Here is a 14,191-nt window from a genome sequence, read left to right as displayed (position 1 = left end):
TTCTATTTGAAATTGAACCCCCAGGACAGAGAGCTAAACACCAGCCATCTGTTGGTGCCCTATCTAACTACCTTTTGATAAATCTGAAGATGGAAAAAATCTTTGAGATTATTTTTGCAGATCCCCAACATTTACTGGGGAAAACCTGAAATTTAAAAACCCGGCATACGTGAGAAGCCAATTTCTGAACACTGACAGGGTCTCTCTTTAAAGAAACATACAACATGATTTAACTACCGATAAACACCAACCTCAGAATTGCTGTAGGCAGCTCTCTCTACTATAATCACAAACTAAAACATTATAAGTAACAATCTGGTAGCTCATCCTAGCCTGGGAATGAGCGGTGCTGCTCTGTCCTTTCCTTTCTCACACTTCTTGTCTACTCCTAGTCCCTCTGCTGATGCTCTCTTGTATTCTCACTACTGAACCGCAGGCTTGCGACTTCGGGGGTAGCTGAACCTCTTCTCTCACCGTTACCCTCCTGCTAGCTATTGTTGGCTGGTGGAATTATGACATTAAAGGTACCTGTAAGTCTGCCAGTTACTACTCTCCCCTCCTTCATCACCACCATTGGTAGGCACCACCACTGGAGAAACTTTATTTTCAGCCACGTTAACAGTACGGTTTTCTCCAGGCTAGATTTTAAAAGGTGTGTGGTTAGTACATGTTAGCTAACACTAGGATTAACCCAACCAGTTTAGCATATGTTAAAGTGTATGCTGCCTTGTCTACAATATACTTTTAGAAAGTGTTAGGTGTTCACTGATGTATTCTACCACCACACTTTTACATCCTACTTTAGACAAAGCCTAGGAGAGAGTTTTCATGGAGCTACCAATTTTCCTTCCTGAAATAAAATGGTAGTGCTGCTGAAAAATGCATCCACTTTCACCCGTGTGTCAGTCTGACTCTAAATTCAAATCTCATACTCTGCTGTCATAGATACCCTCTCTTATTCTCAGCCTCTCAGATCCCTGTATTTAAATTTCAGCATCTCATTTTCTAATTACAAATACTCTGTACTCTAAGGCGAGAAGATAGCAACCAAGGTTACTTCATGTGCTATAATCAAATCTACTAGATTTTAGAGTGATTGTATTTTTCAGGCACCAAACTGGAATAAGGAGCCACTTTGACTAACAGAATTTTACTTCTCTTCTTTTTCAATTTTACTCTGTTCTGTTATCAGTGACAACAGCTGTATGCTCCCCCCCCCCTTTTTTTTTTTTTTTGAGGGGGATGGACATATTTTTTGCTTCAGTCATTTTCTTGCTGTCCTGTTCCAAGCATTCCAAATTACCTCTTCGAGTGGGAGACCATCCCCTGACTGGTTGATAGCAAATTTTTTGTTCTGTTTTGTTGGTGGAAATTCAGCACAACATAGAGAGGGGAGCAGATTAACAGCAGTAGAGAAATAATGTTAAATAGCCAGTGAGATAACAAGCCTGATCCTACAAGCTACTAAGCACTCCCAATTCCCTCTGAATTCAGGTTATACCAAAGTCAGTCTATTGAAGTCAATGGGAATTGAGGGTACTCAATATCTCACAGAATCAGGTTTAAAATTCTTGCCTATATCTGGTAAGGGTTTGAATTAGTGGAGCATCTGATCACTTTACTCTCTCTATGGTGATCATCAATGTTATATGTTAAGCACAATCAAACTGTTGGCCATTCTAGCAGACAGAACTTTCACCTTCTTTCGTGTTCAATCAGCGCTGGATTTCTTCTGACCTAACTCTACCTAACCATAGCATGCATACACATACATTACTCCTCCTGGGGGAATTCTGTGCCACTGCGCAATGCAGAATTTGTGCAGAAATTAATGTTGTGCACGCAGAATTTCCTTCCCACCGCCGCACCCCGAGAAATGGCCTGCAGAGCTGCTGGCTGCCATTGGGGGCTGCTGGACCTGGCAGAGCCCAGCTCGCACATAGAAGACACTGCTGGGGAAGAGAGCTGGAGGGTTGCCAGCAGCTGCAGTTCCTCGCACACCCTGAAGGAGGCAGCATTCAGAAAATTCCACACAAGCCCAGGATCAAGCATGAGGCTGTTTCTGCCTCTGGATCCCTGGGCTCTGGGGGGTTGATCCCACAGCTGGTGCTGGAGGGGAGGGGACAGAGAAACAGGAACTGTGTTGTCATACGGGTTTCTTTAACTTTCTACTCCTGGGGTAATTTTTTGTGTGTCTGTATTGTTACAGACATACTTGCTGACAGGAATTTTGAAATAAATCATCAAAATAATTGAAATGTCATGATTATATAGTGTTATTTTGACAAATAAAATATTCAAATGTTGCAGAATTTTAAAATATTGTGCAAAGCATTTTTAAATTTTTTGATGCAGAATTTTTAATTTTTAGCACAAAATTCCCCCAGGAGTAACATTATAAATATCAATCATAAGGAAGTTATCATTAACAGCAATGAACAAATTTGAACTTGTAGCTGTAGACTGAAAATAAATGCAACTTGTAGGGAAAAAAATAGGTTTACCAAGAAAAGTAAGTTAATAAAATATGTATCTCTGCTGTGGCTGAATCATGATTTTTCATGTTAAGATTATCTGAAACAACAAAAATCGAATCAAGTCATTAGATAGGGCTATATCATTATCAGTTCTGCATTGGGTTAGTCTCAAATTACACTGAAGGTCTATTTCAAACCAAGTTCAATTAAACTTAGAGCCACTGATACATCATTTGCCTTCCCTACTGGACTGAATTCATAAAGCATTTTTACATTATAGTAATATGATACATCTGTAAAATTTCCATACTTAACTGGTCTTTTGTACTTGCTTTGTTAATGATGGCTGAAAACCCATTTCAGCTACTCCCAAGCCTTTCAACAGAACATACTAAATTAAACTCAAGAGAATAATTAGAGCCCTGGATCTGACAACCTATGACATAATCCCTCTTGTTTTAGAAGCTGTTTCTGTAATATTTAAAAACAAGCGACTGACTCATCCTTACCTTTGATAATGTTTAATGGTTTTGCACATTATGGGATCTACTGATGGATGACAAGTTTAACTGGACTTGTAATTATTTTCTTACCTAGTTCTTCATCTGTCAGATTTTTTCCTTCTATTCCACCACTGCATATTTCACACCAAAAGCCTGCTTTTTTACTATTTCATGTTGGGATACGCAAACGGACACTGAAACTAAGCAATTATGACATGCATTTCCCACAGTCCTTATTGCATGAATGTTACAAACATACCACGCAGTCTGAATTTCAAGCACTGTATCATTCAACTTTTTTTAAAAAAAAAAAACAGCTTTTTGACTGCCTGTTGTGCATAAAAAAAAAAAGATGGAAAACAGAGGTGAATTAAAGAAAAATTGAGAGGTAACACTACTGTGAAGAGTGACGACAACCAGTAAACTATCCTGATGACACTGGAAAACAAAATCCTATTCTCATCTGGCAAGCATTCTTTTGCCTTTAGATGAGAACTAGCCCTGTTAGCAGCTCTGAACTCCAATATAGAAATCAGGGCAACAGTTGTTAAAAATGCAAAACAAAAGTTCAAAGTTAAGGGAATACTTGAAAATGTGTTATGAAAACTACCATGCAATGGAAAAATGTCCTGAAATTATTTTCCTGTTTGTTTATAAATAAAAACTGAATTGCTTTTGCTATGGACAAAGAAAACAGGAAACTGGAAAAAGAAAAATAACCTGCGCTAAAATACATAGCAAAGAACAAAAGTAATTGGTCAGTTCCTCAGCTGTGTAGGTCCATTGAAGTCATAGTATTTCGTGAAGTTTAATTATGATTTTTCTAGTGTAAAATGCATACAGGACAAAGATGATATTCATCCACCACACAACCAATTTTTGCACCAAGGAAACTGTATTACATTATCTACAGACCCATTCCTGCAAAACTTTATTCACCCAAATCATCTCAATTACCTAAATAACTATGCACACAAGTAAAAGAACTCATTTATGTAGGGGTCTTACAAACCTAATTTAGCAAATGCCTACATAAACGTAATGGTCAGGCCATGTCTAATCTAGCCAGAGAAACTCTGCTATCACCTTGCTAATAAGAGCTATAGGTTGTTGTTTTGTTTTTTTGATACTACACAGTTTTGCAGAAGGCATTGCTAACATGACTTCCATGCTCAGTGGAGACTAGGCTACAATGCATTCTATAGTTCCAAAAATCTTGACAGAAAAAGAATTGAACAACTACATTTAGGGGATAGTGTTTACTCAGGCAAAACTTCCTTTAAAGTCAATAAGAAATTTTTCTGAGAAAGGACTAAAGGAGGGTAGATAAAAATTAGGGCTATTAAACTGTGATTAATCACAGTTAACTCATGTGAGTAACTCAAAACACTTCAAATATATTGATTTCAATTACAACACAGAATACAAAGTGCACAGTGCTCACTTTATTATTGTTGATTACAAATATTTACACTGTAAAAATTATAAACAGTATTTTTCAAATAATCTCATACAAGTACTGTAGTGCAATCTCTTTATTGTGAAAGTGCAATTTACAAAGGCCAATTTTTTTATTACATAAGTGCACTCAAAAAACAAAACAATGTAAAACTTTAGAGTCTACAAGTCCACTCAGTCCTACTTCTTGTTCAGCCAATCGCTAAGAGAAACAAGTTTATTTACATTTATGAGAGATAATGCTGCCCTCGCTTTCTGGTAACATTGTAAATAAGAAGCGAACAGGCATTTGCATGGCACTTTTGTAGCCCACATTGCAAGGTATTTATGTGCCAGATATGCTAAACATTCGCATACCCCTTCGTGCTTCGGTCACCATTCCAGAAGACATGCTTCCAAGCTGATGACACTCATTAAAAAAATAAGGCATTAATTAAATTTGTGACTGAACTCCTTTGGGGGAAACTGTAGGTCTCCTGCTCTGTTTTATCTGCATTCTGCCATATATTTCATGTTATAGCAGTCTCGAATGAGGACCCAGCACATGTTCATTTTAAGAACACCTTCACAACAGATTTGACAAAATGCAAAGAAGATACCAATGTGAAATTTCTAAAGATAGCTACAGCACTCGACCCAAGATTTAAGATAGGTTTATTTAATTTAAAAAATTAAAATTCCATTTGTGCATTTTAATTGAATTTGAATTTCCATCCAAATAGAGCTTGACACAAACCACAAGTAAAAAATTAATCTAATAAATAAGAAATGCATCATTCACCATTTTCTAACAATTAATGTAAAATATGTAAAAACTAAAGATCTGAATAAATTTAAGTCAAGCAATACAATTGCTTAAATTGACGTATATAGATATAGCATATCCTCCTGATCAGCAAAAAGAAGGCCCCTTCCAGTTCACCCAGCTGCAAAATGGGTACCAGATCCATTGGGTTAGGGTAGTCAGATATGATGCTGGCTGCATCACTCCCTTGTGTACCACTGACTATGAAAATGACATGCCTTAATGTCAGCCCGGTGAACCATTGGCTTGGGGGAAACTTTGATTCTGACTATATTTAATTGCAAATCAACATGTTTTAATGGTTGTCAGTTTTCTTTAGGAAAAGAACTAAAGTACAAATGCAAAACATGATAAAAATCAAGGTGTCCTGCTCGCAGATTTAAAATCATGATTAAAAGCAGTGATTTAAATCAATTGACCCTGGGACTAAGAACTGCAGGAGTCAGTCATGGCAAGTACAAATAGTAAATCCGTTCTTTTTCTTCAATTAAGCCTTTAACACATTTTAATATTAAAAGGAAAAGAAAAAAAAAGTGTTGTTGCTTACCATTTGCCTTCTGTTCTCTACCAGGTTGATTCCAATAATCCCTAGGAAAGATCCAAAGCCAAGCTAAGGCAAAGAACAAACCAACAGAAACACACCAGGTCAGCTTATCTGGCAACATACAAGAATGTAATGCATCCGATGAAGTGAGCTGTAGCTCACGAAAGCTTATGCTCTAATAAATTTGTTAGTCTCTAAGGTGCCACAAGTACTCCTTTTCTTTTTGCGAATACAGACTAACACGGCTGCTACAATATTTAAGGTGAGATGTTGGGCAGATAAACCAACTAAAACAATTTGTGAGAGAGCAAAATATTTAATATAAAATTATTACTGGCCAGAAATCATGTGATGCAACAGGGAACAATCAGAATGGGAATTTTCTTATATTTTAGCAGTTCCAGGGTGGCCAACTTTGCCTTCTTTATTCAAGGCAAATCTTTCCATTGGTGTCAATGTGGAGTTTGGGCCAAGAAAATACAAACAATAGTCATCAATTTCAATAACATAGGTACTGATATTACTGTAAGTAATTTTATGTCTATTTTAAAGCAACAATAAATTATACAGAAAAATATGATATTTCACATTTGTTCTACCCATGGTTGTATTATAAAAGTATACATATTCAGGACACCTTCTTTGAAATGACATTATGAAACTGCAAGAGACAACTGCAACTTCTTCAGAAAATAGATGTTTTATTTTAATGCAAGTCCCCAAAATCCTAATGTTTACCTTTTTAAAAAAAATTGCAAAATATTGCAGGTCCTAAGGAAAAGATTTTTAAATGGCTAAAGAGTACAGTTTCTCTCATACTGTACATCCCACAGCAAACAGCCACACCCGCAGTAGCTGCACCACTAGCAGGATGAGAGGGAGAATGAAGTTCAGCTGGAGTTACCCCTTCTTCACAGGATATGTCTACACTGCAGCGGGTAGATGTGATTCCAAGCACTGGGGGACAAACGGGCACTAGCTCAGGTTGAGCTAGCGACCTAAAAATAGCAGCATGGGCATTGTGGCACTTGTTACCCTGAGTCTCTGTCAGTCAAAACATCCACATTGCCCTTTTTAGGCACTAGCTCGAGCTGAGCTAGCATAAGTCTTTCTACTTGTGCTGGGAATCACATCTCCCAGCTACAGTGGAGAAATACCCTCAAAGCAAGAATTGCATGGGACAGCCCCCACTCCTGGGAGGAACCAGCTGGAAGCAAACACAGAGGCAGCTGCAGCAGTACAACTGAACCATGAGGGGAGGGAGGACGGGAAAATAAGACTCAGCCAGGGTTACCCCTTCCAACCAGACCCCATCTTGAACCAGACCTATACCAGGGCCCATGTGAAACTGGGAAAAAAGAGAATTTCCTGGGAGGAGCCAACCAGAGACTAGACTGCAACAAACACTGAAGCAGCTGCAACAGGAACCTCTAGAGGCTAATGATGTCATCAAACTCTTTTCCCAGATTTTACTCTGGGCATCCTTTCCCTTCTGCTGGTTGGCTGCTTACTTCAGCATGGTCACTTTACCTCATCCGCATCCCACCTTTCCTCCATGCCTTCTTTTTTTACTCCCCCACTTCAGTGTCTCCCTGCCTTTCGGTTCATTTTATCCCTTTTTAACAGCCCCAACCCCATCATGGGACAAAACAGGATGGATAAACAAACGAATAAATAAATGCCACCAAAAAAAAAAAAATCGCGGCACAGACATTGGGGAGTTTGTAAGCCATCACAATGTTCCCGCTGTTTGTATGTCAAATCCCGCATCTGCCTTGTCTAGTCAGATAGTAAGCTCTCTGGGGCAAGGGCCGTCTCTGTCTCCCCAGTGCCAGGCACAATGCGGCTCCCATCTCAGTGGGTCTCTAGGTGCTACTGTAACAAACAAAATAATAAACACCACCACCCCACACAGCATTTACAGAAGGCAAGAGGGGATGCTGTCAGGGGTTCCTTTGGTTGGTTGTTTGGCTGATGGGGTTGTTTGTTTTTTGAACAAGCTCTGGATCTGATCCTACAAGCTGCTTGACACAGGTGTCACCCGGAGTCCATGCAGAGCTCTATAAACTTCAATGGAACTCTGTGTGGGCACAGAGGTCTTCCTACATGCAGTCATCTGCAGGATCAGGGCCACTAAAATTGATAATTAATATAAACTAAAGATGTAGATAAAGGGCTTTTTTTCAATAATGGAATAAATTACTAAATCCCTAGTCCTACAAATATTTATGCACACAAGTAATTTTATGCATGTTAGAAGTAGTTTTGGTAGTGTGAAGAGAACTTGGGGCTTAAGTAATTTTGCATAATATTTTTTTAAAAGACCAAAGTCACTTGAGCTAAGCCTAATGCACCTTTGGTGCCCTATCCTGTCCCACTGAAGTAAGAGCATTGTTACTGAATTACATGGGAGCAAGCCACCACCACCCTTTTTTTAAATTCCAATTTAAATCTCTCTTCACAAGCAGTCTTATTTTTTCATTGCTCCATAAAAACAAACATTTAGTTTATCACATCAAGAATGAAAAACCATAATCTTACCTTACAAATGCGTGTATTTTCAGCTGCTCAGATACTTCCTAAGCTAATGCACCATAAATCTATGTATTGTATGCTGCATTCACACAGCAGGAAAAGGACAGTCAGTCAGACTTTGTGAATGAAATGTTACTAGTGAAAGAAAAATGGATCCAGAATAGGTACGTTAATACTCCTCTTAGATAATGCTTCCTGCAAGGTGCTCAGCTTCTTCAGCTCTCACAAAAGTCAATGGGAGTTGAAGCTCACAATATCAGAAGCTGTAATTGTATCAATACAGGGTGACATTGATGTATTACGAACGCTTATGCCCAAATGAATGTTAGTCTCCAAGGTGCCACAAGGACTCCTCGTTATTTTTGCTCTCTCGGTTACTACAATGATCGACCACAAATGTGCAAAATATAACCATGCTTTTACAAAATGTCATCGCTCTAACAGCCTTAAAACGAAATAGAAGGAAAAATCATTAAAAGGTTTTCATTTGCAAATCATTCTGAACATTTCTAGCTATTCTACCAGCCTATTCAATAAAAACCTAACACTTAATTTTTTAAAAATGCTCTAGAGCAATGAATTTGTTGTTTAGTACACAGACATTTTCTCCCTAAAATAAACTAATTGCTATAATTAACTGCTTTGTGCACATGAACTTTGTTATTACCCATTAAATTTCCTCTAAGGGAATGACAGAAGAAAGTTTATTCTTTTAAATGTTTTAATTTCTATTACAACTATTTAAAGACTATGCCATTGTATTAGTCTAAATATTTTAATCTGATCCAAGGACAATGCATTCTTTTAAAATTTTATTCCTGGAACTAATTTTAATTCCATTTTTAAACACTACTTATTATAGATTACTACCCTAAAATTAATCCTTCCAAAAAATAAATTCTCAGCATGACTTTAACATATTAGAGAACTTAGTTAGAAAGAACAATTGTAATTTACAGATAATGACTGGCAATATAAAATTTATGCATAGTTTTAACAGATACTCATCCCTCTTCTTAAAATGTATGATTATATTATGAACAAGAGCAAATAGTACACAAAGACATTCTGGTCCCAATTCAGCAGTGTACTTAAGCGTGTGCTTAACTTTAAGCAAGTGAATGATCCATCCTATCGAAGTCAATGAAATTAAAGTCAACGCTAAACTACCTTTTGAAGTTGTTAAAAGCAGAGTATTTAGTGGTACTTATAGTCACTCTTTTACTAAATGACGATTTAAAAGTCCAGTTAAGAATCAAGGTTGTGATAATGAATTAAGTGGTTTGAAAGTCATTACTAACATACAGTAGAAAATTATGGCCCATTCTTGAAATTGAGTTCATGTGCCTGTGCAGAAAGCTATTAAATTCAATGAAGTTCCACAGAGGCACAGTGGTCAGCTCTCATGCACAAATTGCAGGATTAGGGCGTACATCTGAATCACAAACATAACAGAACTAGATCTAAACATTATGCACCTTAAGTTTTCCCTCACCAGTAATACAACAGGATTTGAAATTTCCCTCATCAATTGTGGTTGCTTGTGATTATGCCATAACAGAGTATCGGTAATAATGGATAATCTAAAATACATTTCTCTACGCACAATGATTCCTGGGTAATAGCCTCCAACGGTAACATTTTCTGTTCTTGTGGTAGCTGCAAGTCCTATGGTCAGTACGAACACAGACACTACCAGCAGAGAAACTGTGAACCAAAGCGAAGTCTTCTTTCGTTTTGCAAACTGTCCTGTTGGGGGAAACAAATATAAAATAGCTTTTCATTGCAATCTTGGCAGTACAAGTATGAAATAAAAGCTCATTCCAACTATTTCATTTTTAACCCTTTCCCCCAACAAGGGATAATATTTTGCAGCAGAGAGAGAATCTTAAATTATATAAAGATTAGCTGGAGCTTAGTAAACTTTAACACATTGTGCACACATACAAGATGAGGTTGTACTAAGATGAAGTGACAATATTTTCAGTTATCTGTGGTAAATCTTGTAATGAAGTTGTTGTTCACATCTGTAGGCCAATTCTGCAGACCTCAAACCATCCTTACCTAGGCAAAATTCCTATTTGGCTCTATATGGACAACACATAAATATGTAAATTTTAAAGAAGATTAGCAGAAGCTCTGCTGTGTTATCATGAAATATTTTTTCTCTTTATATTTATCATCAGGTAAGGAAACCAGTTGGTATCTTCTGAAGTAAAGAAGTACAGCAGCTAATGAATTTGTGATAGATTATACATATACTATTTTATTTAACAGGCACTGCTCTGTGGAATTTATTTAATCTCATTTCAATTTGGACTCGAGTACACAGGAGTAAAAGATTGCAGATAATCCTACTGTAGTCAGCCTGCTCTAAGGCATTTAACCTTTTTTGTTGTTGTTGTTTTAACTCTGAGGCAGAAGTGTATCTGAGTTGCAACTCTAGATTTCTAAAATTATTAGAGCTCCTGCCCATAGCTCACCAAAATTCTGTAAAAACATATTTAAAAAAAATACAATAAATCACTATAGCCATCTAAAAATACACCCTCAACATTCAAAATGAGCAAAAGAGAAGGAGTCCACTGTGGGAAAATGTGAAAAAAAGGAACCAGAGGGAGAAATAGCAAACAAGGAGCCTATCAGGGAACAGAAGCAATACAATGTGACCAAATAAAACCGAGGAACACAGCTCAGTTTTTGAATTTCAAATCCCACACCACAGAACAGATTAAGTTTGCAAACCAATTCATCAATGAATTTTTATGAACACATATATAAAAACTGAGATATGTTTGTTGACATTCCTCAAACAGAATCTGTAAACACGTCAAATATTCTCTTTGGTTTGAAGTGTGCTCTGCTTTACTGAGGGAAACAACAGACAATTAGAAATTAATCCAGGTGACTCCAGCCATCTCCTCCCTAATCTGTGCCCCAGCTGGTTCAGTTTTTGGCAATAACATTTAATCTATGGTTGTCCATTGGTGGTAAGGAATGAGATAAGCTTGGAATAACCCATGCACTGAAATACATGAGAGTATGGTCAGATCTTTCAATAGGCTGATCTACAAATCCAAGACACTAAAGCTGACCCAGAATGGCCGACCTCAAGCATTCAAAAACCATGAACCAGGTTGCCACCCAAACTCAAAAAACTATTTTTAAAAATATTTTTTGGAGAACACGGTTATCTGCCTTTTTGTTTTTTAGCTCTTAGATTTCACATTTTCAATTTTTTTCTCTGAAAATATAAAGACTAGAATCTTTTTTTTAAAAATGAATGCTGAGATTCTCACATAATCCCATGACTCCGGGATCTGGGACTTTAAGAAAAACACCAAATAAATAGAGAGTTGTAGACCCAATTTAAGCATATGGCTGATCCTGTTAGAGCACTCCTCAAGTCTCTGAAGGGGAAAAAAAAATCAAGACAATCCATTGCTTCAAGGAGCACACAGACCAGACTATTCAATCTGATGTCCAAATGTACATTGAAAATTCCCAAGGATTCTAATCCAGGAGGACCTCAACTGCATTGCCAGCACCAGTTTACCATACTCATCTATGAGGCCCAATGTGTAACCACAAAACTTGGTACAGCCCCAGGGGTATAGGAATCAGCCATATGCTTGAACAAACTCATCTCCATGGTTAACTCCTTCATTACAAGGAGCATGAAAATATCACAGCTATTGGCCCACATCTTTATTCTGCTTGAGGCTAATGATCACTGAATATCTGTGTAGAAACAGCCAGGCATCTTCATCCAACCACATGTCAAATTTGCATGATGGCACTTCAGAATCATCATCCAGTGTCAGCCTTAGTCACAACAGGCATTAACCAGCCAAGCCCGCTTGCAAGAGGTTTCTAAATTAGTCATTCCATCTATGCTGCTCAAGTATTTTTCAATGGAAGCCAAAGGGATTTTCTGATATTTCACCGAGAGTCTTCAGTAATCTCAGTACCTTTGCTCACCATAACCTTCCACACACACACAGTCATCTCACAAAATGATAAACAGAAAAGGGTTGTCAGCCCCACTTCTGCCCTCTTTCCACCACCTCAGCAGCGCTAAGGGGACATAATCTGGCCACAGTTGGCCAGATGAGAATTCCCCAGTGGAGGAGAATTCTAACTATTTTAAAGAGAGCCAGGCTCTATGCCAGTCCCCCCCTTATCCCCAGAATAGGATGCATGTTATGGTGGAAGAGGGCATGACAGGGCCAAGGAGAGAGCAGAACTCCTACAGCAATTCTCATCTGGCATGTTACCATTCCCCTCCTTAAGCCTCCCCCCAACTCCCTTCCAACCTCTCTCCAGTGCTGAGTGTATATTGGTGCAGAACTGAATCTGGCCCAAATACTTGGAGTGGGAACTTTTATTCCCCTGCCTCAAGCTAACACATCACATAAAAACAAAGAACAAACCAAGAGAGAAAAGAAAGCTCCCACTAATAACCCCCCACCCCAGAGACATACACATGCCAATCCTCAAACAAACTGCCCAGATAAGGAAGAGAAGGTGAAAGGAACTAAAGAGGGAGATACATAAATATTTAAATTAATTCCTTATAAAATGTGAAAGAACTTGACAAAGTTACTAACACCTGTAGATGTGAATATGTAATGTACACAAACTACATAAGAAATACTGTGATTCAAAGGACAAAATTAGGATAGTCACATTTTTTCTCTCCTGCTGGTAATAGCTCACCTTACCATACACACTGTAATGAGAGTGATCAGGTAACACCCATTGTTTCATGTTCTCTGTGTATATAAAATCTCCCCACTGTATTTTCCACTGCATGCATCCGATGAAGTGAACTGTAGCTCACGAAAGCTTAGGCTCAAATAAATTTGTTAGTCCTTAAGGTGCCACAAGTACTCCTTTTCTTATTACCCTGAAAAAGCTCTCTTATCTTAAAAGTCTGCTACCTTTATAGGCACATCTCCAACAAAGTATTTTCAATGAATGCTACTATTCAAGAACAACATTTCATTTCAAAGAAGAAAAAGAGAACTGGAGCACAACTCCAATGTGACCAGCATTCTTGAGGGTCAGACTAGTGTTCTGAATTTTGAATCTTCATTCCAATGACACTTCAAAGCCAGCAAAAACACACCAGAAAATAAAATGAAGTCTCAATCGTTTGGTCTCCTCAGAATCAGTAGTTTCCAAAAAGAACTAATATAGATGTATATAGATTTTATGTTCAAAATGAACCTTAGTATGTAATCTACCAAACAATTTATATACTTCCTCAAAATTCTGTGCATGTTTGTAAAATTCCCAGTAATGAAAAATTACTTATAAAAACTTATACTACAGACAGTTTTGAAAAATTTCTGTATAATTTTACATCAGTGAGACATGCATGCATAAGTTTAAGGCAGCACATATGGCCTTGCCTTAAAAAACAAAAAACATGAAGACTTTTTACAATCTCAACAATACCAAGTGCCTTGATAAACATTGTAGGGAAAAGAACACTATCCAATTCACCTGTGAGACTCAGCATTTCCAATGCTCCAATGGCCTGGGCTGTAACATACATTGGCAACTCTGGTGTTTACTGCGATCATTTAATATTGTCTTAACAAAATATTAATATTTTTAATGTACGTAATGCTTATCATCCTGAACTACATACACAGATAATGTTAAACTATTTGTGTGGTTTAGAGCCTCAACTAGGTACTTCGCCTGATAAATGTTTATTCGGCTTCTTTGTAAAGCAGTTTGAAATCTTCAAATGAATAGTGCTACAAGAACAAAGCTTTATTATTTCCCTTCTGCTACTATTTTATTGACTGCAGCAGTGCTGCCATTTTCAAAAAAAAGTCCATAGCTTTTGTTTGCC

The 14,191-nt window shown here is 37.6% G+C and overlaps 1 protein-coding gene across 3 annotated transcripts in view; it reads right to left on the bottom strand.

Moving 5' to 3' along the window:
- TMEM255B (transmembrane protein 255B) overlaps positions 1-14,191 on the bottom strand; it is a 106,321-nt gene that overhangs the window by 87,236 nt on the left and 4,894 nt on the right. For all 3 annotated transcript variants that reach the window (XR_006278793.1, XM_038371897.2, XM_038371892.2), the window contains exons 2-3: positions 9,929-10,071; positions 5,791-5,853 (exon numbers count right to left, since the gene is read on the bottom strand). Coding sequence is in view for 2 of the 3 variants with exons in the window: in XM_038371897.2 (XP_038227825.1) it covers positions 5,791-5,853; positions 9,929-10,071 (206 nt within the window). In the remaining variant the exon portion in view is untranslated. The remainder of the gene's footprint in view (positions 1-5,790; positions 5,854-9,928; positions 10,072-14,191) is intronic.

The sequence above is a fragment of the Dermochelys coriacea genome, chromosome 1 (assembly GCF_009764565.3).
Source record: "Dermochelys coriacea isolate rDerCor1 chromosome 1, rDerCor1.pri.v4, whole genome shotgun sequence".
NCBI lineage: Eukaryota > Metazoa > Chordata > Testudines > Dermochelyidae > Dermochelys > Dermochelys coriacea.
This window is presented reverse-complemented; position numbering and strand designations above follow the sequence as displayed.